The following is a 23,140-nucleotide window of genomic DNA, read 5'->3' on the forward strand; positions in this document are numbered from 1 at the left end:
CACTCTTCACACTTCCCTCCCCCCCAGGGGGTCCACAACTCTTTCGTGGATACGTGCGTGGCGAGCACGGGGCCCCGAGCCATTGCAGCCTTCTTTCTCTCCCGGGCTGCATTTCCTTTCCCTTCCCCTCCTTTCCCCTCCATACCCCTTTCCCCTCGCCCTCTCCTCTCCCTCTATTGGTGTCCTTGCTTATGTTGGCCCCCGCTATCCTCCTGGTTCTGTTGGTTTTACACTCTGGCTTTGTTGCGTAATCATCTCCTCCTTTTGGCATTCCTTGGTCCCCCTCTGGGGTTTGACCTCCATTCCAAAATTTCTCTTCCGTAGTGTGAGCCATTTGGGGAAGAGCACCTTACCTAGTGTCTCCGACGTGTGCCCTCCTAGTATATTCCACCTTTTCTTCTACGTCGTTGTCTGATGCTAGGGTGCATAGCCAGCACGGTAGCCAGCCCGTGTGGTGGGGTCGCTATGTACCCTTTTGGTTGAGCCCCCTGAACACACAGGGATCACACTTCTGATACCTGAGATGCGACCTCCTCATGCATGCCTTGGAGTGGTTGCTCGTCATCCTGGAGCATCGGAACTCCCGGCAATGGCCGCCGTGCCAGACGGCCCTTGCTGTGGCTGGGTGGCGCCCGTGAGGAGAGCCCCTGATCGGAGTGGGTGGTATCAGGGCGGACGCTATGCAGATGAAACGCATAAGGGTCCAAACCTCTGGCCGCTCTTCTGCGGCCGTCTCTCTGCGTGGTACTGATTCCTCAAGTGCTGCTTCTCTTGCCCCTTCGGCCTTCCCTTCCGTGGCTACCCCCTGGGAGGAGGGTCAGGCCCGTCGTCTAGGGGCAAAACCTTTCCCCCGTTATCTAGTTTGCACCAGGACTGATGGAGATACTTTCACCAGTGTCAAACCTTTATTCTTTGTGGAACACATTGAAGACAAGTTCGGCGAAGTGGACTCCCTGAGCAAGATGCGGTCGGGTTCATTACTGATAAAAACTGTTTCGGCTGCCCAATCTGCGGCCCTTCGTGCCTGTACCCATCTTGGCACAATTCCCGTGTCCATTACCCCTCACCAGTCTCTAAATATGGTACAAGGTGTGATTTTTCACAGAGACCTCATCCTTCAAACTGATGAGGAACTTCGGGACAATCTCGGACGGCGGGGTGTTCACTTTGTTCGGCGTGTTCAGAAGGGTCCTAAAGATAATCGTATTGATACTGGTGCCTTTATCCTGGCCTTTGAAGGGGATACCCTTCCTGAGAAAGTTAAGATTATTGTCTATCGCTGTGATGTGAAGCCGTACATCCCACCTCCTATGCGGTGTTTTAAGTGCTTGCGTTTTGGCCACATGTCTTCTCGCTGTACCCAGGACCCTCTCTGTGGTGACTGTGGACGTCCACTCCATGAGGGGAGTCCCTGTGTTCCCCCTCCTGTATGTGTAAATTGTCATGGTAGTCATTCTCCACGTTCAGCAGATTGCCCAGTCTATAAGAAAGAAAAAAAGATACAGGAGTATAAGTCTCTTGATCGTTTAAGCTACACAGAGGCCCGTAAGAAATATGCACGATTGCACCCTGTGTCCATGACATCTAGTTACGCCTTGGTTACATCTTCATCCCTTCCTCCCCCTTCCTTACCCCCGTCCCGGACCCCTCTCCTTCCCCCCTCCCCTGCGGCTCCCACACCTTCTCCTCTGGGCGCCGCTCCCCCTCCCCAGCCGGAGAAGTGTCCCACTCCTTCGGCGTCTGCCGGTCAAGGGCGCCTCTCCCGGGATGCCCCTTCCCGGCACCTTCCAGGTCAAAGGTCTGCTGCAGCGCGGCGACCGCGAGAGCCGCGGTCTATCGGCCCCCAGGTCGCCCGGTCTCTTTCTGTTCCTGATCTTGCTGCAGCTGGCTCCATTATGCCACACAGCCCTCCTCGATCTCAGCCTGAAAAGAAGAAGAAACATAAGTCCCGGGACAAAGAGCCTCTGGTGTCACCGGAGGTCCCTTCCCCGGCTTCACAACCGGATTCTGACCTGTCGTTTATGGATGTCGCCCCCTCCTTGTCGGTGACGGGTGGGGACCCGGCGGTATGACTGGATTTAGCGTGTTCAGCCCTCATCTAAACCATCGTTCTGTGGTTCTCCAATGGAATTGTAATGGCTACTATCGTCACCTTCCGGAATTGAAATCCCTTCTTTCGTCCTACTCAGCAGCTTGTTTGGTTCTCCAGGAATCTCATTTTACTGATGCTCACTCACCGACCCTCCGTGGGTTCCGTGTTTTCTGTCGAAATCGGGTCGGACCCTTGCGGGCTTCTGGTGGCGTTTGTACGTTGGTCCGTACAGACATTGCTAGTACGTGGATTCCTCTCCAAACTACATTGGAAGCAGTTGCTGTTAGGGTCCACTTAGACTCTGCAGTCACAGTATGCAATCTTTATCTCCCTCCTGACAGGACTCTTACACCTGCTGCCTTAACCACCCTTCTTCAGCAACTTCCTCCTCCCTTCCTCCTCCTTGGGGATTTTAATGCTCATCATCCTTTGTGGGGCAGTGCCTTTCCATCTAGACGAGGTCTTCTTATCGACCAATTTATTGCAGACCACGACCTGTGCCTTCTTAATGATGGCTCCCCTACTCATTTCAGTGCTGGTCATGGTACCTTTTCTGCCATTGATCTTTCTCTTTCTTCTCCCTCTCTCCTCCCTTCATTACACTGGTCGCCACACGACGACCTTTGTGATAGTGACCATTTCCTGTTGATTATCACGCTCCCTTCCCGCTCCCCGATGGAGAGGTTACCTCGTTGGTCTTTCCACCGTGCCGATTGGCCTCTATATACTGCACAGGTCGAGTTTTCTCCCTCTTTGTCGGGTTGTATTGATGACGTCCTACGTGACGTGTCTGACGCGATTGTTCGCGCTGCTAACCTTGCTGTCCCGCGCTCATCTGGACAATTTCGTCGTCGGCAAGTCCCGTGGTGGAGTACGGCCATTGCCATTGCCATCCGTGATCGCCGTCGAGCTTTGCAACACTTTAAGAGGCACCCATCTGTAGCCAGCCTTTCTACCTTTAAGCGCCTTCGCGCTAAAGCCCGTTATTTAATCAAACAGAGCAAGCGGATATGTTGGGAACGATTCGTTTCTTCCCTTGGTTCCACTGTCCCTCTGTCACGGGTATGGGCTACACTTCGCTCTCTCCAAGGTTGCCATCGGCAGTCCACCCTCTCAGGCCTTCACCTCCCAGATGGCATTTGTACGGACCCATTAGTTCTCGCAGAACATCTTGCGACCCATTTTGCAGTGGCATCAGCGTCGGCCTCCTATCCAGCTGCTTTCCTTCATCAAAAACAGCAGGCTGAAGCTGTCACCTTATGTTTCACCACTTGTGAGTCAGAATCTTACAACGAACCTTTCACTGAATGGGAATTTCTTTCTGCTCTATCTGCTTCTCATGATACGGCTCCTGGCCCAGATTCCATTCATAACCAGCTGCTTCAACATCTCAGTGCTCCACAACGGCACCATCTTCTTCGGGTGTTTAACCGTATCTGGCTCCAGGGTGACTTCCCTTCTCAGTGGAGGGATAGCATTGTGGTTCCTGTCCTTAAGCCTGGTCAGAACCCCCTATCTGTTGACAGCTATCGGCCAATTAGTTTGACCAATGTTGGTTGTAAGTTACTTGAACGGCTGGTAGCCCGTCGGCTCACTTGGGTCCTCGAATCTCGGGATCTATTGTCCCCTTACCAGTGTGGCTTTCGAGAGGGACGATCTCCAATCGATCATTTGCTTCGCTTGGAATCCGCAGTTCGGCAGGCTTTTTCCCAGCGCCGCCATTTGGTTGCAGTGTTTTTTGACCTTCGCAAGGCCTATGACACGGCCTGGCGCCATCACATCTTACTAACCCTTCATCAGTGGGGTCTTCGGGGCCCCCTCCCGATTTTTATCCGCCAGTTCCTGATCCATCGGTCATTCAGAGTTCGAGTTGGTACTGCTTTTAGTTCTCCACGGACCCAGGAGACGGGCATCCCACAGGGTTCTGTCTTGAGTGTCCTTCTTTTCCTCATTGCTATCGATGGACTTGTGGCCTCTGTCAGTCCCTTGGTCGCCCCTGCCCTGTATGTGGATGATTTCTGCATTTGGGTTAGTTCCTCCTCGATGCCATCTGCAGAACGGCAGCTCCAGGTGGCTATACGGCGTGCCTCTGCATGGACCCTCTCCCACGGGTTTCAATTCTCTCCTTTAAAATCGCGGGTGGTCCACTTCTGTCGCCGTACTACGGTCCACCCTGATCCAGAGCTCTATCTTGCTGCACAAAGATTGCCTGTGGTTCCACAGTTTCGTTTCCTAGGTCTTCTTTTCGACAACAAGCTCACTTGGCTGCCCCATATCAGACTCCTGAAGGTAGGATGTTTCCATAAACTCAATGTCCTTCGCTTCCTTGCCCACTCCTCCTGGGGTGCGGACCGTTCCCTCCTCCTCCGTCTTTATCGTGCTCTAGTTCTGTCACGTTTGGACTATGGTTGTCAAGTTTATGGTTCAGCTGCTCCTTCCACGCTGCACGTGCTGGATCCAGTCCACCATCGTGGTATCCGTTTGGCCACCGGTGCCTTCCCTACTAGCCCTGTTGATAGTCTCCTGGTTGAAGCTGGGATCCCCCACCCTTTCTGTTCGGCGGTCCCAGCTTCTGGTGTCTTATGCCCTTACTATCCGTTCTTCTCCCGCTCATCCTTCCTATTCTATCCTATTCCCAGACCATGGACGTCACCCGCCTGACTCCCGCCCTCGGGCGGGTTTACCGGTTGGGCTGCGCCTTGCGTCTCTTACCCGTGATTTTCGGCTTCCTTCTTTGTCCTGTCTTCCTCGCTCCCTCCCCTCCACCCCTCCTTGGTTAGTTCCTCGGCCTCGAATTCGGATGGATCTCCGCCGCGGTCCGAAAGATTCCATCCCCCCGGTGGTGTTCCGTTCCTTTTTCCGCCAAATTTTATGGGAGTTTCGGGATGCTGTTGTTTTTTACACTGATGGCTCTAAATCTGCTGATCATGTTGGGTATGCCTTCACGTCCTTTGTTGGAACGGAAAATCATCTACTGCCACCCTCATGTGGGGTGTTTACTGCGGAATTGATGGCAATTTCCCGGGCCCTTACCTTTATTAAACAATCCCAACACAACCGCGTTTTGTTATGTACGGACTCGATGAGTGGCCTTCTTGCTATTGACCGGTGTTTTTCGCGCCATCCCTTGGTCTCTGCCATCCATGACCATCTCGCTGATCTTCACCGTGCTGCTTGTTCCATTGACTTCCTATGGGTCCCGGGCCATGTGGGTATCCCGGGTAATGAGCTCGCTGATCGTTTGGCTGGGGGAGCAGTTACTTACCCCCCGTTTTCTGTAACCCCTCCTGCAGCGGATTTACGGCTTCACATCAAATCCCACTTTGCACAGTCATGGGCCAATTCTTGGGAGGCTACTCCACTGTCTAATAAACTTCGTGCCATTAAGGTGAATACAGGCCCATGGCGTTCTTCCTTTAGCCTCTCCCGCAAGGACTCGACCACGCTGTGTCGTCTCCGCATTGGCCATACCAGGCTGACCCATGGTTTCCTTTTGCGTGATGAGCTACCCCCGCTATGTGGTTGTGGAGCCTTCCAGTCAGTGGCCCACATTTTGGTTGAATGCCCCCTTCTTTTGGCTCTGCGTGCTAAGTACAGACTCCCCCACACTTTACCTTTGATGTTGGCTGACGATTCCCGGATGGTCTCTCTGGTTCTAGATTTCCTCCGGGAGAGTGGTTTTTATTCTCAGTTTTAAAGTTTTTAATCTCCCTCTGGTGTTGGGGCAGGGCGGTGAGTGTCTGGGTGTCTCCCACTGTAGGCAGTGTTCAGAGATTCCCGATTCACCTCCCTGACCGGAATCCTCTTTTCTTTCCCTTTTACTCTGTTTTTACCCCTTCTTTTTAAGGCTTGGTTAGTTTTTCTATTCCCATACGTACTTTCTGCATTATAGCAGTTGTACCTTTTAAGTCACAGGTGGTCTTGCCTATGCTGTTTCAGCATAGTGTTGGGTTCGTTCTCTTGCCAACTTCCCTTATTTGTTTTTACTAATGACAACGTGACTGCCCTTTTACGTTTCCCCTTTATCCGTTTTATTTTTCTGACTATACTGAGATGTCCCGTTAGCAGAATGGAGTCTATTTGAAATAAGGGACTGATGACCTTGCTGTTTGGTCCCTTTAACCTCAAACAACCAACCAACCAACCAACCACACTTCCCTCCATTCCAGAACTGGAGATTCCTTGACCTTTGAAGATGTCTATCAATCGAACCCATCCTTTCATAGTTCACCATAAATCTTTATCCTCCAGTTCGGTTCAGCACCGCCTCATCACTGAATCAATAAATTCAGCCATCTATTCAGCATTCTTCTGTCGCATCACACTTGAAATCTTCCAGTTTCTTCTTGTCTGAACTATTTATCGTCCACTTTTCACTTCAGTAAGAGACTTCCTAAAACTTAAATGTATATTAGATACTAACAGTGTCTTTTCCAGAAAGGGTTTCCTTGCTGTAACGTGTTTGCATTTTATAACCTCTCTATTTTTTTAGGTTATAAGTTGCCTTTCTGCAATAATACTAGAATATTCGATAACTAAGTGAAACCCTGAGCTGCCGACAGGTGTTATTGATATACCTCGATGTGGACAGCTCAAAAATGTGTGCCCCGACCGCGACTCGAACCCGGGATCTCCTGCTTACATGGCAGACGCTCTATCAATTTTTTAATTTTTTTTTAATTCTCATTTTGTTCGCTTCATCTGCTCAGGGCTGACGTCGTTAGACATCCGTTTAAATTCGTTGTTGATCGATTAGCTCAGTTTTTTTATTACAGAGGGCTGCTAACCCCCTGACCGAACACGCTGAGCTACTGTGCCGGCTGTCCATCTGAGCCACCGAGGACACAGATGAATACCGCGACTGCAGGGACTTATCCCTTGCACGCTTCCCGTGAGACTCACATTTCCAACTGTCCACAATTCTACATATGTAATTGTACCTTATAGACATTTGCCCATCCACTCATTACTCGCGCACGCTTTGGCGATTCCCGTAAGAGTTTGGGCAAAATGTGTGCATTTGCACAGACGAAGGTCAATGGCTGGGTAGCCTTTAACTATATATATGATGGATAGAGCGTCTGCCATGTAAGCAGGAGATCCCGGGTTCGAGTCCCGGGCGGGGCACACATTTTCAGCTGTCCACATCGAGGTATATCAACACCACCTGTCGGCAGCTGAGGGTTTCAGTTAGCCATCATTTATTCCAGGGAAAAGCTGCACGGTCATTCACAGTATCTGTTCTTTCGAGAACAGTTACTGTCATCATATACTAGAATATTCGTCTGCTGCTTTTAATGTCTCATTTTCTAATTTCCTCAACATCGGCAAATTTAATTCTACCACATTCTATTAGCGTTAACCACTTACTCATTTCGTTCAACCACTCTTTAAACTCCTTTGTCATTATAGGTTATAGGTTTTTTGTCTGACAGTCATCGGCAAATCTCAAAGTTTTTATTTCTTTAATTCACTTTCCAAATTTCATCTTCGTTTCCTTTCCTGCTTGCTGAACGTACAGACTTAATATCAGGTACAGTCCTCAATCCTGACTCATTTCTTTCTAAACTACTGCTTCCCCTCCATGCCCTTAGATCGTTAAAACTATAGTTTGGTTTCTGTTAAGGTTGTATATAAAACATTTCACGTATTTTATCCTTGCTACCACCGGAATTTCAGAACCTGTCTTCCTCAGCACTATCAAGCTTTCTCTAAATCCACAAATACTACAAACGCAGGCTTACCTTTCTTTGATCCGACTTCTAAAACAAGTCGTAAGGCCAGTATTGCCTCAGGCTTTGCCACCTGTCTCTGTAACCCAGACTGCTGTCTCGTTTAATGACCAGTCTCGCTATGCCCGCAGACCTGCTTGACGACGACATAGACGACGACTGCGAGTGCGCGCACCTCATCTACTCGCGGCAGGGCTTCAACGCGTGGTACGGCTGGATCAACCGCTGCAAGGACAAACCTCTGCCAGATCTTTCAAACTGCTGACGCTCGCTGCCGTCCACCTCACTACAAACCGGTACCACGTGGGATGGCAACAAGGAAAAGAACGCACTCAACCCATGGCAACCATCACCATAGATTATAAGCAACGCCATCGAACACCTCGAATGTAACGACCTACCGACAGTCTTGGATATTTCTGTATTTCCTTGTGTACCTGTGCAATACCTCATCGACTGCAGAGTTCTGATTCAAATATAAAGTTGTCAGGATATGAGCGTCTGTGCTTCTTCCCATCAAACCAGAATTACCTCTTAGACATAGTAAAGACACTGAAAAACCTATAGTCTCAGAAGTTTCAGTACAGTGTGTGTACAGCGACTGGACTTTCCAAATCCTGTAAAGAGTTACAGCAACAACGGACTTAAAAGATTGATTCCCTTGTTTTAGATACAAATTTTTTGTGAATATGTAGATCAAAATTATCAGCTTGGAGAGGAGTAGTGATTCGAGGAATGAGCACTTCATAAGTAATAAATTAATGTCCTTGATATGTTGCAGTAATTCTGTGAATACAACTTACACCTTGTCGTATATTTTCATCCTATTTTTACTCCATTGCCGATATTACGTCGCAGCTGAAGACCATACAAAACTCACAATTGCATTAGACATCAGCAGATATTGTAATCGAATATCAGATATCCGTATTCCAACAGTATAGCTTACGTGAAAATAATTTACTAGACACCAACACAACAAAACAATGTTTGAGATGAAGTAGCATGGCGCTCAAGACGAATGTTGTATGTCTAGTAGTTAAAGCTAGTTCATTTACTTTTTTGTACGTGTCAGTTTATATTTCCATGACATTCTGTGGCTGTGAATTTTACGTTTTATGACGCAGCTGTTTTGCATGTATCACACTCATAAATTGGTGTATTGACTGGGTAAATAGCTTCTAGTTTGTTCAATAAAAGCTGTTTTGTAAGGCTGTGGTAACTGATTTGTACTAACTGTCTTATATTTTCTGTGTGATTCCCGGTGTTTGCTAACTATTGTAGTTAGACGGAACCATATTTTATGATGCATTAACCATTCTTGTAAGTGTAGTATGGTGGAGTGAACCTCTGGAAAAATAAATGGAATGCACTGTATAGATTTATTTCATTATGTCCATGGTGAAATCAGCAAGTAGCATACCCTAAAAAATGGTCTTCCGCAAGGATGTCTTAGCTCCCTGGCTCTTCAACATCTATATAGCAGATTTGCCTGATTTGCACTCACGTAAATTTGCCTACGCAGATGATTTAGCTATTACAGTGCAAAGTAACTCGTTTGAAAACCTGGAATCAACACTAAATGATGATCTAGCTACACTGAAAAAATACTGACACATGGCATCTAAAAATCAATGTGACAAAAACAGTAAGCACAATCGTGCATCTAAACAACAAGGAAGCGAGAAGGTATGTGCGCCTGGTTATAAATGGTAAAGCTGTCAGCCACGAGAATTTCCCAAAATATCTCGGTATTAAGCTAGATCGCAGCATGACTTTCAGACAACACCTAACTGATACTGCCCAAAAGCTAAAGACGAGAAATAGTCTGCTCAATAGACTGGCAGGCACCACTTGGGGTTGTGATGCTGCCACTCTACGAACTGCTGCACTGGCACTGGTGTATAGCGCTGCAGAATACTGTGCCCCAGTCTGGAGCAGAAGCCCGCACGCCAAAAAAGTGGATGTACAACTAAATGCCACTCTTAGAACCGTCATCGGCAACATCAGGCCAACCCCCGATGAGTGGCTTCCGGTGCTGGCAAACATCGCTCCTGCTTCCATACGTAGAGAGAAAGCAACCCAGGACATAGCAGTAAAAATTGAAGCAAACCCAAGGCTACCCATACATGCCGACAAGGGAGGAGCCACGAGACTGGAGTCCAGGAAAATCTATCGTCTGGAGCAGAACATTGGGCACAGAGGGTATCGATGCTGAATGGAAGAATGCATGGCAGGGTCTGAGAAGAGGCGTCGTGGAAACCATCACCTAATACACGACCCAACCAAAAGGGTTGAAGGCTTAAATCTCAACAGGAAACACTGGTCGGCTCTAAACAGGCTTCGCACGGGAGTTGGACGATGCAGACAGCAAACAACCAAATGGGGCTATTCAGACGATTCGTGTTGTGACTGTGGCGAGGTACAAACAATGGACCATCTTCTGGTTTGTAACATTCATGGTTTCAGAGACGGCTGTCTTATGTCGCTCCACAAGTTAACGGACAATGCCAGGAAATGGCTCCATAATCTTAACGTTACTGTGTAATTAATTGTCTTCCATTTGTGATTTTTTTTCCATTTAATGTAATAATGTAGTTTTCCTGACATAATTGTAATCTAATAACTGATATAATTTGTTTCCAAATTGTAAGTTCCAAACGTTTATTGTGATTCATACACTCCTGGAAATGGAAAAAAGAACACATTGACACCGGTGTGTCAGACCCACCATACTTGCTCCGGACACTGCGAGAGGGCTGTACAAGCAATGATCACACGCACGGCACAGCGGACACACCAGGAACCGCGGTGTTGGCCGTCGAATGGCGCTAGCTGCGCAGCATTTGTGCACCGCCGCCGTCAGTGTCAGCCAGTTTGCCGTGGCATACGGAGCTCCATCGCAGTCTTTAACACTGGTAGCATGCCGCGACAGCGTGGACGTGAACCGTATGTGCAGTTGACGGACTTTGAGCGAGGGCGTATAGTGGGCATGCGGGAGGCCGGTTGGACGTACCGCCGAATTGCTCAACACGTGGGGCGTGAGGTCTCCACAGTACATCGATGTTGTCGCCAGTGGTCGGCGGAAGGTGCACGTGCCCGTCGACCTGGGACCGGACAGCAGCGACGCACGGATGCACGCCAAGACCGTAGGATCCTACGCAGTGCCGTAGGGGACCACACCGCCACTTCGCAGCAAATTAGGGACACTGTTGCTCCTGGGGTATCGGCGAGGACCATTCGCAACCGTCTCCATGAAGCTGGGCTACGGTCCCGCACACCGTTAGGCCGTCTTCCGCTCACGCCCCAACACCGTGCAGCCCGCCTCCAGTGGTGTCGCGACAGGCGTGAATGGAGGGACGAATGGAGACGTGTCGTCTTCAGAGATGAGAGTCGCTTCTGCCTTGGTGCCAATGATGGTCGTATGCGTGTTTGGCGCCGTGCAGGTGAGCGCCACAATCAGGACTGCATACGACCGAGGCACACAGGGCCAACACCCGGCATCATGGTGTGGGGAGCGATCTCCTACACTGGCCGTACACCACTGGTGATCGTCGAGGGGACACTGAATAGTGCACGGTACATCCAAACCGTCATCGAACCCATCGTTCTACCATTCCTAGACCGGCAAGGGAACTTGCTGTTCCAACAGGACAATGCACGTCCGCATGTATCCCGTGCCACCCAACGTGCTCTAGAAGGTGTAAGTCAACTACCCTGGCCAGCAAGATCTCCGGATCTGTCCCCCATTGAGCATGTTTGGGACTGGATGAAGCGTCGTCTCACGCGGTCTGCACGTCCACCACGAACGCTGGTCCAACTGAGGCGCCAGGTGGAAATGGCATGGCAAGCCGTTCCACAGGACTACATCCAGCACCTCTACGATCGTCTCCATGGGAGAATAGCAGCCTGCATTGCTGCGAAAGGTGGATATACACTGTACTAGTGCCGACATTGTGCATGCTCTGTTGCCTGTGTCTATGTGCGTGTGGTTCTGTCAGTGTGATCATGTGATGTATCTGACCCCAGGAATGTGTCAATAAAGTTTCCCCTTCCTGGGACAATGAATTCACGGTGTTCTTATTTCAATTTCCTGGAGTGTATTAATCTTATCTCTTATTTGCAAAATGTGCATCTACATGTATCTGGCAGATCGAACGAGAAATAGTGTCCATCCTTCCCCTGGCCCTTATTGCGCGGCTATAAAGTATAGAATTAGTGCTTGTTTTGATTGTAGATTCGTTTCCAGAACAGCTGTAGGACAGAGCTGCATAGTTAGATTATCGTGCCAACGTAACTCCTGAGGAACTGACAAAGATGCACCTTTAGCAGTAGTCTTCGAGGCTTGGTAGGATCCTCCCCCGCCCCCCCCCCCCCCGGAAACTCACGACTATTTGGAGAGTTCGTGCTTGCCTACCATAGGTCCCGAGCCTTTGCAGCATCTCTTCCCTTTTCATGCTGCATGTCCACCCTACTGCTATTCTTTTCCCACTGTCTTATGGAATGTCTTGGATAGTTTCGGGAATTCGTTCCGAAGTTTCGATACCGTGGCATCGGACCAGTCCATCTGTTTTTCTTCGTTCTCCATCTTCTTCCCTTCCCTTGCTTCGGCGTTTGAGATTTCTTTGTTCCTCCTTCCTCCCTGTGCGCTCCTGAAGGCCGGCCCACGCATTTGATCAGTATCAGATGACAGCATAAAGTGTAAATCTCAGCCCTGGGTAGACAGGTAGGGCTTGTATGTACTCTTTTGTACAGGCCAGGCCAGGCTCAGGGCTGGGTGACTACCTGAGCTGTTACCTTCCCAACTGCCAGTTGGTCTGTCTATCAGTTCGGAAGGGGGGCGGGGGTGTGAACAATCACCTAAGGTGGATGAGGTCCCTCTGAGAGGGGCACAGTGGGAGACGCAGGCAATGAGGGAAGATATTTTCGCAATGATCCAATCACCGTGTTCATCTACTAAACCTAAACGAAATGAGACTAAAGATTCAACGACTCTCCCAGCTGCATCTCGATTCCTCGTGGTGTCACGTACTGAATGAGATCAGTCTTTTGCTACAGTTAATACGTTTATTATTCAGAAAGGTGTTGATGCAATTGAGGCCCTATGAAATCCTGCTCTCGCTCCCGTAATGGGACTTCGTTATTGGGGACCAATCGTGATTTTCAAGCCCAACAACTGCTTACAGCTTCGCTCCTCTATGGGAATCCTGTTCCTGTCGACGCATATCATACACTGAACTATTCGCTTAGTGTTATTTGCACTCGGTTGCTTAATGGAATGACAGGAGAAATCCAGACTTATCTCTGATCAGGGCGTAAGTATGGTGCATCGGGTAATGGCAAATGTTGATGCAAACTTAGTGCACACACGCACATTCTTTCTCACATTTGATCGGATAGCGCTCCAATCAAAGACTAAGGCAGGATATGAAGTCACCCCCCATTGCTATGTGTCAATCTGATAACCACACTCGAGTGTCCTGTCAAAACACGGCCAAATGTTACTTAAGGTAGATATCCTCACAGGGTGATTGCCCACTTCGTCCCCACTGTATCAATTGTTATGGCGACTATGCAATCTCACCCTGTCAATGTCTCGTGTATTTCGCTGAGCGAGCTGTCCAGGAGATCCAGGTGGAGGAAAAGGTACCCGACCGTCGCTCGCAACTTGTGGACTAGTAGAAAACCCTGCAATTTACCATCTGGCAGTCATACTACCGCTCTTGCTACGCTTCGCTCCACAAGGGACATGGTCATGCATACTAGCGACGTCAAACTTACTACTGCAGTTGTGACATCGTCCAGTATCCTGTCTCCTTCTCCTGCAGCTCCGCAACAAGCTACCAAAATCTTCGCCGCATGTGACGAAATCACCTGATACGCAACTGGCAGGGCAGAAGCGACAAAATGAATACTCCTGTGAAAAAAGTTTTACTTATCTCCAGCTAAAAAAGTCTGAGTCGTCATGTGTCGACCGCAAAGGCGCTAAGATGCCGAGCAAATACAAATGATTTTCTCCCTCCCCAACTCGGAGATCCTCTTCAATGGTGTCGCCTTGTTATACCCTCACCCAGCCGACCTCCATTCCGCCGATGAGCACCTTCTGTTTTTCTGCCCTGGAATCCGCAGGCCGATCCAAGGAGAATGCAGATTTGATGAAACAGTATTCTGCAGCTGCTGTGCTCTGTAGTGGTGAGCATTCGAAGGCTGGCACTTGCCAGCCACAGACGTAACTACCCTTCATTTGTTCCCTCCTCCCCTATCCCCGTAATGACTCTTTTATAATGGAACGGTCATGGAATCAAACAAGGAGGAAATACAGCTGCTCTTGGAATCGCAGCGTCCGGCTGTTTTCTGCCTTCATAAAACGAAATTGCATCCTTACGACCACTTCGACCTCCCGCGTTTCCCTCCGGTTCCCTTTGACCTAGCCCCTGGAGTCGGCATTCCATCTCATAGGGGAGTCATGCTGTTCATCCGGGATGACGTCCATAGCCAAACCATCTCACTGAACACCCAGCTGCAAGCTGTTGCAGTCTGCGTTTTCTTTCCTCGTTTCACATTCTCTCTTTGTAAAGTCTGCATCCGCCCGCCATTGGCTATCACCAGGGCAGACTCACTCCAGCTTACTGGTCACCTCCCTCACCCCTTCTTGTTGCTCGGCGCCTTTAACGGCCTCTGTCCACTTATGGGCTCGTCGGAAAAATGCCTGAGAGGTTCCCTCTTGACGTATCCTCTCAATCAACACAGCAGACTGTCTTAACACTGGAGCACCCACGTTGGTTTCAGACCTCGCGCGCTCACATTACCATGTGGAGCTCTCGCTCTGCACTGCCCAGCTTGCCCGTCATCTCGAGTGGTCCGTTCTCTCTGACACGTACTCTAGCGACCATTTCCCGTGCACCATCCGTCTGCTGACTCCTACCCCCACCTGTATGTAAACCCAAATGGTAGCCATTTAAGGCTGACTGGAGGCTCTACTCCTCCCTGGCGACCTTCGACGAACAGCATTTTCCCAGTTTGTGATGACCACGTAAAGTATCTTACGAACGTTAACCTTACCACCACGGAACGTTCCATACCTCGTACTTCATCTTTACCGCGCTGTGTCCTGGTCCCCTGGTGGACTGAGACGCGCGATGACACGATACGCACGCGGAGACGATCTGTGTCTTTAATAGTCATCCCAGAACAGCAAATTGTATTTACTACGAACATTTGCGTGCGCAGTGTCATCACATTGTTCGGGCAGCAAAAAGATATCTGGATCCCATTTACTAGTTCGTTTAGCAGTTTTACTCTCTCTTATGTTGTGTTGGGCAACCTCTGTCGGCTCTCTGTCCAAAGTTCATTCCGCGATTTCCGGCGTGACGGTAGCAAATGTCACTGTGGACCCGACTGCTATCTACAACAGCTTGGGCGACCATTTAGAGCTCCACCCAAGACCACACTGCCTTCCTCTCTGAAAACGAGTGGAGGCGACTCGCGTAATATCCTTCTCGTCTAAGAATCGTGAATGCTGCAACACCACCTTTACTATGAGGGATCGAGAACATACTCCGTCCCAATCTTACGCCGCAGGGCCGGCCAATGTCCACATTCAGATGTTGCAGCACCTCTCTCTTTCAAGCAGGCACTTTCTCCTTTCTACGTAAATAGCATTGGACAGATGGCACCTTTCCCAGAAACTGGAGTGAAGCTGCTGTCATACCCACACCGAAGCTTCGTAAAGACAAACACCTTCCTTCTAGCAACTGCCCCATTTCTCTCACCAGCTGTGTTTGTAAGGTGATTGAACATATGATTCATGGCTGGTTGGTATAGTGACTCGAGACTCGCAATCTACTAAACACTGTTTGATTTGAATTTCAAGCGCACTGTTCGTCAATTAACCATCTTGTCACTTTTCAACCCACATTATGAATGGTCTTCTGCGAAAATACCAGACTGTAGCCATGTTTTTATTTGGAAGAACCTTAAGTCACCTGCTGGTAGACTGGTATTGTCCATACTCTATACATGCGGTTTTTCTGAGATCCTCTGCCCCACTTCCTCTAAGAATTTAGATAAGAGTTTTCAATGTGCTTGTGGATTCAGCCTTGTAAGAAACGTTTTTCTAGAACGGGGTTCCTCAAGGCTCCGTCCTGATCGTCGTTCTCTTTCCTACAGCCATTAACCCTATTACGGCCTCTCTCCCACAAGGCATCTCCTTCTCCTCCTCCTTCTCCTCCTGCTTCTCCTCCTCCGTCTCTTCCTCCTCCGTCTCTTCCTCCTCCTTCTCTTCCTCCTCCTCCTTCTCTTCCTTCTCCTTCTCTTCCTCCTCCTCCTCCTTCTCCTTCTCTTCCTCTTCCTCCTCCTTCTCATTCTCTTCCTCCCCCTTCTCTTCCTCTTCCTCCTCCTTCTCCTTCTCTTCCTTTTCCTCCTCCTCTTCCTTCTCCTTCTCTTCCTTCTCCTTCTCCTTCTCTTTCTCCTCCTACTCCTTCTCTTCCTCCTCCTTCTGTTCCTCTTCCTTCTCCTTGTCTTCCTCTTCCTTCTCCTCCTTCTCTTCCTCTTCCTTCTCCTCCTTCTCCTTCTCTTCCTTCTCCTTCTCCTCCTTCCTCTTCCCCCTCCTTCTCCTCCTTCCTCTTCCTCCTCCTTCTCCTCCTCCTCCTTCTCTTCCTCCTCTTCCTCCTCCTTCCTCTTTCTCTTCCTTCTCCTCTCCCCCCCTCTTTTCATCGACGACTTTGAAATCTATTGCAGTTCTCTGCGGACTTGTCTCCTTGAGCAGCGTCTTCAGCGATGTCTTGATCGTCTTTACTTGTGGAGCGTTGACAATGGTCTTCGCTTTTCCACTGACAAAACCGTGTGTATCAATTTCTGGCGGCGCATTGGGTTTCTTCCACAGTCTTTTCAACGTAGGCCTGTTGATCTTCTGTTCGCTGAAACTGCGAAATTCCTGGGGCTCATGGTTGATACGAAAATTTCTTGGTTACCCACATGCTGTATCCGGTCCTTCTATGTCCTACAGGTCCGAAGCTGTACTTCCTGGGGAACGGATCGGACCACCCTCCTGCGTCCGTACCGATCCCTTGTCCGTTCCAAACTAGACGGTGATTATTTCGCTTATTCCTCAACACAGCCATCCATCTTACGCAGTCTTAAGACAATCCGTCATTGTGGACTATGTTCGGCCATTGGCGCCCTACTGTTGCTTGGTTGAGTCTCTGCAGAAGCTTCCAAACTGCTACTGTCACACCGGCGTGATGCCCTCAGCGGATACGCATGCCGTTCGTCTGCCATGCGACCACCTATCCTAAGCCCTCTTTTCTGACGACTCCCTTGGCTGCCAGTGTGAGTCGCGCCTTTCTTCTGTTACCTCCCGGAGTTTGCTTTCGACTACTGCTCTGGCAGGTTAACTTCCAGCTACTTGCCAGGCTCCCAATGAATGTTAACCATTCATCTCTTTGGCTTCTCGTGAGAGCCCGTGTTCATCTTGGACTTCATTTGCTTCCTAGTGACGCTACTCCAGATTCGATCTGGAACAGTCGACTTCACTCCAGACCCCAGCGTGCAACATGGCTACCTTCTCTGGCTTCAGCTCTTGAGGAAGAATAACACAAATCATTCTGCTGTGGCCGCCCACTTCATACATCGTAGCGCCTACTGCATCGGCATCCCACTTCACGTCCAGCCGACACGGGATGCCTGCATCACAGGGCGTGTATTCACCAGAAATACCTACGTCGTCTGTGTTGTCAACAAATGTGAAACGACGACGACGACGACGACGACCACCAGGTCTCCACCAACGGCCGCCAGGGACAATTGTAAAATAAATTTTTTTATCGTACAATACGAGGGTTGAAATTTTAATAGTGGCAACTATTTATTTACAGCTCGTACAAAATAGATGTTTCAAAGTTTTACTGAGCTTCAAAGTAGTCACCAGCATTGTGTATAACCCGTTGCCAGCGATGTGGAAGTTGTGGGATACTCTTAGCTGTGCCAGTTGTGTTGACAGTTCGAGCGGCGCGGTCTATTGCCCGAATTATTTGTAGCAGTTCTGAAGTGAAGGCGGTGAAGTGTTTCCTTCAGTTTAGAGTTGAACTCACGAGGGCTTAGGGGAGTGCAGTAGGTGATATAGCACTTAGCAGCCCCATCAGTCAAACAAATCAGTAACAGCATGCACCGTACGTTGTTGAGCACTGTTCTGCAAAATGATGTTCAGATCCTGCAGAAAGTGTCTCTAAGCTGTTCGTAGGTTGTGATCCAAAAATGAGCAGCATAGGATTAGGGAAGGAAATCGGCAGCATTTGCCTGGAGACATTTAGGGAAATTACGGAAAACCTAATCAAGATGGTCGGATGCGGGATTGAACCGTCGTCCTCCTACATGCGAGTACTGCGTGCTAGCCACTGCGCAACCTCGCTCGGTCACTGAGTTTGAACGAGGTTGTGTAATATGGCTGTGGGAAGCTTTGTTCCTTCCGGGATATTGCAGACACTTGGCAGGAACGTAGCCACATATATGATGGACGGCAGCGGAGTTCAAGCGGATGTACAGTCGTGGACAAAACGAGCGAGACCCCTCCCCTTTTCGTTATGCTGATCCGCACAGCTTTGAACTGTGCTACACAGCATAACAGGCAAGGCGACGAAGTGCTACCAACATACTATGCACAGGCGTGAAATTGAATAACTATCCGAACTTTGTCAGACTGTTTTCAATCATGTGTAAGACTGTATTAACGCTGATTAGTGTGTTAAACACAACACGGAAATATAAAATATAAATGAAAGAAGAATCGCTAATTAGTATGAACTGTACTAATAAAAATGAATTCCAGCTTATCGGGATAACATGACTGTTTTAGTAAGACAAAGTACCCCACATCGTTACGAATTAGCAAAATATTACGCACATACGGCCACGAAACGGTCTGTGTCTTCATTCAGACCAGTCACACTGGATTACCGTTGCTGAACAACCATGAAAGTGTGCAAATTTAGCAAAGCGTGAAGATACATAACGAAATTCTGTTAATGGTGGAAAGGGTTTCAGCGGGTGCGGTGGCCTAGCGGTACTAGGCGCTTCAGTCACGAACAGCGCGGCTGCTTCAGTCACAGGTTGAAATCCTACCTCGGGCATGGATGTGTGTGAGGCCCTTAGCTTAGGTAGGTTTAAGTAGTTCTAGGTCTGGGGGATTGATGACCTAAGAAGTTTGGTCGCATAGTTCTTAGAGCAATTTCTTGCCCTTTCGCGTAAATTTACATAAACGGTCGTATCTTTAGATTGCGTTGACATAGAAGCTCACTTTTTTACACCACCAAGGGACCGTGTACCGCAGGAAGTGCGACACATTTCCGCTTATTATGTCTGCCCGTACTGGAGGTAAACGGGTTTCAAAGGTTGGGTAGACAGATAGACGGCCAAGAAAGTGAGACTAGTAGGGTTCCATTTTTACAGATTTAGGTGACGAAATCCTAGAACGAAAATAGCTACGACAGTTGCTGAAGATGAAGGCCGCATGAATAATTCACCCTACTCTTTATTCGAAATGTTATAGTTGCAGTCGATACATCAGCATATTAATCATAGCTACGCTTTCGATCCAAATCACCTTTATAGGAATGCAAATAAAATCCATTTGCCTATACACGTAGTAATTCAAATCCTAGTATTAATTCCACCGCGTTTTAGAAGTGAGGGTATTCCCATTGATAGCTAGCTTAAGAAATACTTCGGCTAATGAACGTTTTCTGTCTGTGGTGAGTCTAATGGAGAATTCGAAACATTGTAGAATATGTTTGGCAGCTATGTCACCGTTTATTTCCTGGGGTGGTGCAGAATTATCCTGCTAAATTTACTCGCTAATAACAGTATTTTGTTATTTCGATAAACATCCCGAATGATCGTCACATGAGCGGTGACATAAAGGTAGAAAATTCATTTTTTTGAGTCTAGAAAGCTCTATGCAACAGAAACTGCAGATTATTTTGTCATTTTCATCACGAAATTGCCTGCTTATTCGTGTCTGGGGTAATAATAGAGGGCTGTTTGCCTGGGTTGTCTGCTAGTGTAGTCAAAGGTATTTTCTGCTGCAAGGGAGGTCTGGTTTGTTTTCGGTTCTAATCTTGATGGAGGCAGATAGACTATCAGTAAAACCATTTTAAGAAATTCTCGCGCCCCCAATGATTTTTATTGCTACCTTTATTCTGAACCAGCGTCTTGTGGATGTCAATATGAAACTCTTGTAGAATTTCATACTTGTTACTGCCTACTTTTTCCGCTTCTGTCGATAACTGAATTGACTTAAGTGTGGGAACGAATGATTTTTGACAGAATTTCGTTATGTATCTTCACGCTTTGCTAAATTTGCACACTTTCATGGTAGTTCAGCAACTGTAATCCAGTGTGACTGGTCTGAACGTTGACACAGACCGTTTCGTGGCCGAATGCGAGTAATATTTTGCTAATTCGTAACGATGTGGGGTACCTTGTCTTACTAAAACAGTCATGTTATCTCGATAAGCTGGAATTCATTTTTATTAGAACAGTTCATACTAATTAGCGTTTCTTCTTTCACTTATATTCTATATTTCCGTGTTGTGTTTAACACACTAATCAGCGTTAATATACAGGGTTATTACAAATGATTGAAGCGATTTCACAGCTCTACAATAACTTTATTATTTGAGATATTTTCACAATGCTTTGCACACACATACAAAAACTCAAAAAGTTTTTTTAGGCATTCACAAATGTTCGATATGTGCCCCTTTAGTGATTCGACAGACATCAAGCCAATAATCAAGTTCCTTCCACACTCGGCGCAGCATGTCCCCATCAATGAGTTCGAAAGCATCGTTGATGCGAGCTCGCAGTTCTGGCACGTTTCTTGATAGAGGTGGTTTAAACACTGAATCTTTCACATAACCCCACAGAAAGAAATCGCATGGGGTTAAGGCGGGAGAGCGTGGAGGCCATGACACGAATTGCTGATCATCATCTCCACCACGACCGATCCATCGGTTTTCCAATCTCCCGTTTAAGAAATGCCGAACATCACGATGGAAGTGCGGTGGAGCACCATCCTGTTGAAAGATGAAGTCGGCGCTGTCGATCTCCAGTTGTGGCATGAGCCAATTTTCTAGCATGTCCAGATACACGTGTCCTGTAACGTTTTTTGCGCAGAAGAAAAAGGAGCCGTAAACTTTAAACAGTGAGATTGTACAAAACACGTTAACTTTTGGTGAATTGCGAATTTCCTGCACGAATGCGTGAGGATTCTCTACCGCCCAGATTCGCACATTGTGTCTGTTCACTTCACCATTAAGAAAAAATGTTGCTTCATCACTGAAAACAAGTTTCGCACTGAACGCATCCTCTTCCATGAGCTGTTGCAACCGCGCCGAAAATTCAAAGCTTTTGACTTTGTCATTGGGTGTCAGGGCTTGTAGCAATTGTAAACGGTAAGGCTTCTGCTTTAGCCTTTTCCGTAAGATTTTCCAAACCGTCGGCTGTGGTACGTTTAGCTCCCTGCTTTCTTTATTCGTCGACTTCCGCGGGCTACGCGTGAAACTTGGCCGCACGCGTTCAACCGTTTCTTCGCTCACTGCAGGCCGACCCGTTGATTTCCCCTTACAGAGGCACCCACAAGCTTTAAACTGCGCATACCATCGCCGAATGGAGTTAGCAGTTGGTGGGTCTTTGTTGAACTTCGTCCTGAAGAGTCGTTGCTCTGTTATGACTGACTGATGTGAGTGCATTTCAAGCACGACATGCGCTTTCTCGGCTCCTGTCGCCATTTTGTCTCACTGCGCTCTCGAGCGCTCTGGCGGCAGAAACCTGAAGTGCGGCTTCAGCCGAACAAAACTTTATGAGTTTTTCTAGATATCTGTAGTGTGTCGTGACCATATGTCAATGAATGGAGCTACAGTGAATTTATGAAATCGCTTCAATCATTTGTAATAGCCCTGTAGTATTACACGGGATTGAAAACAGTTTGACAAAGTTCGGATAGTTTTCAATTTCACGCCTGTGCATAGTATGTTGGTAGCACTTCGTCGCCTTGCCTGTTATGCTGTGCAGCAGACTTCAAAGCTGTGCGGATCAGCATAACGAAAAGGCGAGGGGTCTCGCTCGTTTTGTCCACGACTGTACGTTCCCAAGGAGACCGGGCTCCGGACGGCCTCGTGCCACTACCGAGGGGGAAGACCATCGTGTTCCGCGTATGTCTCTGGCGCAACGTACTGCATCCGCAGCAGCAGCAGCAGCTTGATCAGCAGTTGCCACAAGAGTTACACAATGAACTGTTACAAATCGGTTACTTCGAAGACGGCTCCTCATGACCGCCACCTACGACTCCAGTGGGATCCAGCGGGAGCCCATTGGAAGACAGGATGGAAGTGTGTTGTGTTTTCTTTTGAAAGCTGGTTGTGCCTAGGTGCCAGAGGTGGCCGTGTGCTGGTTTAGAAGGGAGCCAGTTGAGGGCCTGCAGCCAACCTGTCTGTATGCTAGACGCACTGGACCTACACCTGGAGTGATGTCTGCGCTGCGATGTCGTATGACGGCAGGAGCACTCTCGTGATTACCTCACAAGCCCAACAGCAAATTTCTACGTCAGTCTGGTGATTTAACATTTTGTGCTACCATTCGTGAACGCGCATTCCAGAGGGTGTTTTCCAACACGATAACGCTCGCTCACATACTGCCGTTCTACAGACTGTCGACATGTGTTGGCTCGGTCGATCACCAGATGTGTATCCAATGGAGCACGTATGGTACATCATCAGACGATAACTCCAGCGACATCCGTAGCCAGCATTAACCGTCCCTGCATTGACCAACCAACTGCAACGGACATGGAACTTGATCCCACAATCTGACATCCGGCACCTGTACAATACAATGCATACACGGTTCGATGCTTGAATTGAACCTTCTGGTGGTTGTACCGGCTATTACATCTACATCTACATCTACATGACTACTCTGCAATGCACATTTGCTTGGCAGAGGGCTCATCGAACCGCAATCATACTATCTCTCTACCATTCCACTCCCGCACAGCGCGCGGGAAAAACGAACACCTAAACCTTTCTGTTCGAGCTCTGATTTCTCTTATTTTATTTTGATGATCATTCCTACCTATGCAGGTTGGGCTCAACAAAATATTTTCGCATTCGGAAGAGAAAGTTGGTGACTGAAATTTCGTAAATAGATCGCACCGCGACGAAAAACGTCTTTGCTTTAATGACTTCCATCCCAATTCGCGTATCATATCTGCCACACTCTCTCCCCTATTACGTGATAATACAAAACGAGCTGCCCTTTT

At 48.3% G+C, this 23,140-nt stretch overlaps 1 protein-coding gene across 1 annotated transcript in view; it reads left to right on the forward strand.

The window, feature by feature from the left end:
• LOC124615680 (lysozyme-like) overlaps positions 1–9,201 on the forward strand; it is a 36,000-nt gene extending 26,799 nt beyond the window's left edge. Inside the window, exon 5 of the mRNA XM_047143709.1 lies at positions 7,956–9,201. Within this exon, the coding sequence (XP_046999665.1) occupies positions 7,956–8,089 (134 nt within the window). The 3' untranslated portion in view covers positions 8,090–9,201. The remainder of the gene's footprint in view (positions 1–7,955) is intronic.
• The last annotated feature ends 13,939 nt before the right edge of the window (positions 9,202–23,140 follow it).

This window comes from Schistocerca americana, chromosome 5, assembly GCF_021461395.2.
Source record: "Schistocerca americana isolate TAMUIC-IGC-003095 chromosome 5, iqSchAmer2.1, whole genome shotgun sequence".
Lineage (NCBI taxonomy): Eukaryota > Metazoa > Arthropoda > Insecta > Orthoptera > Acrididae > Schistocerca > Schistocerca americana.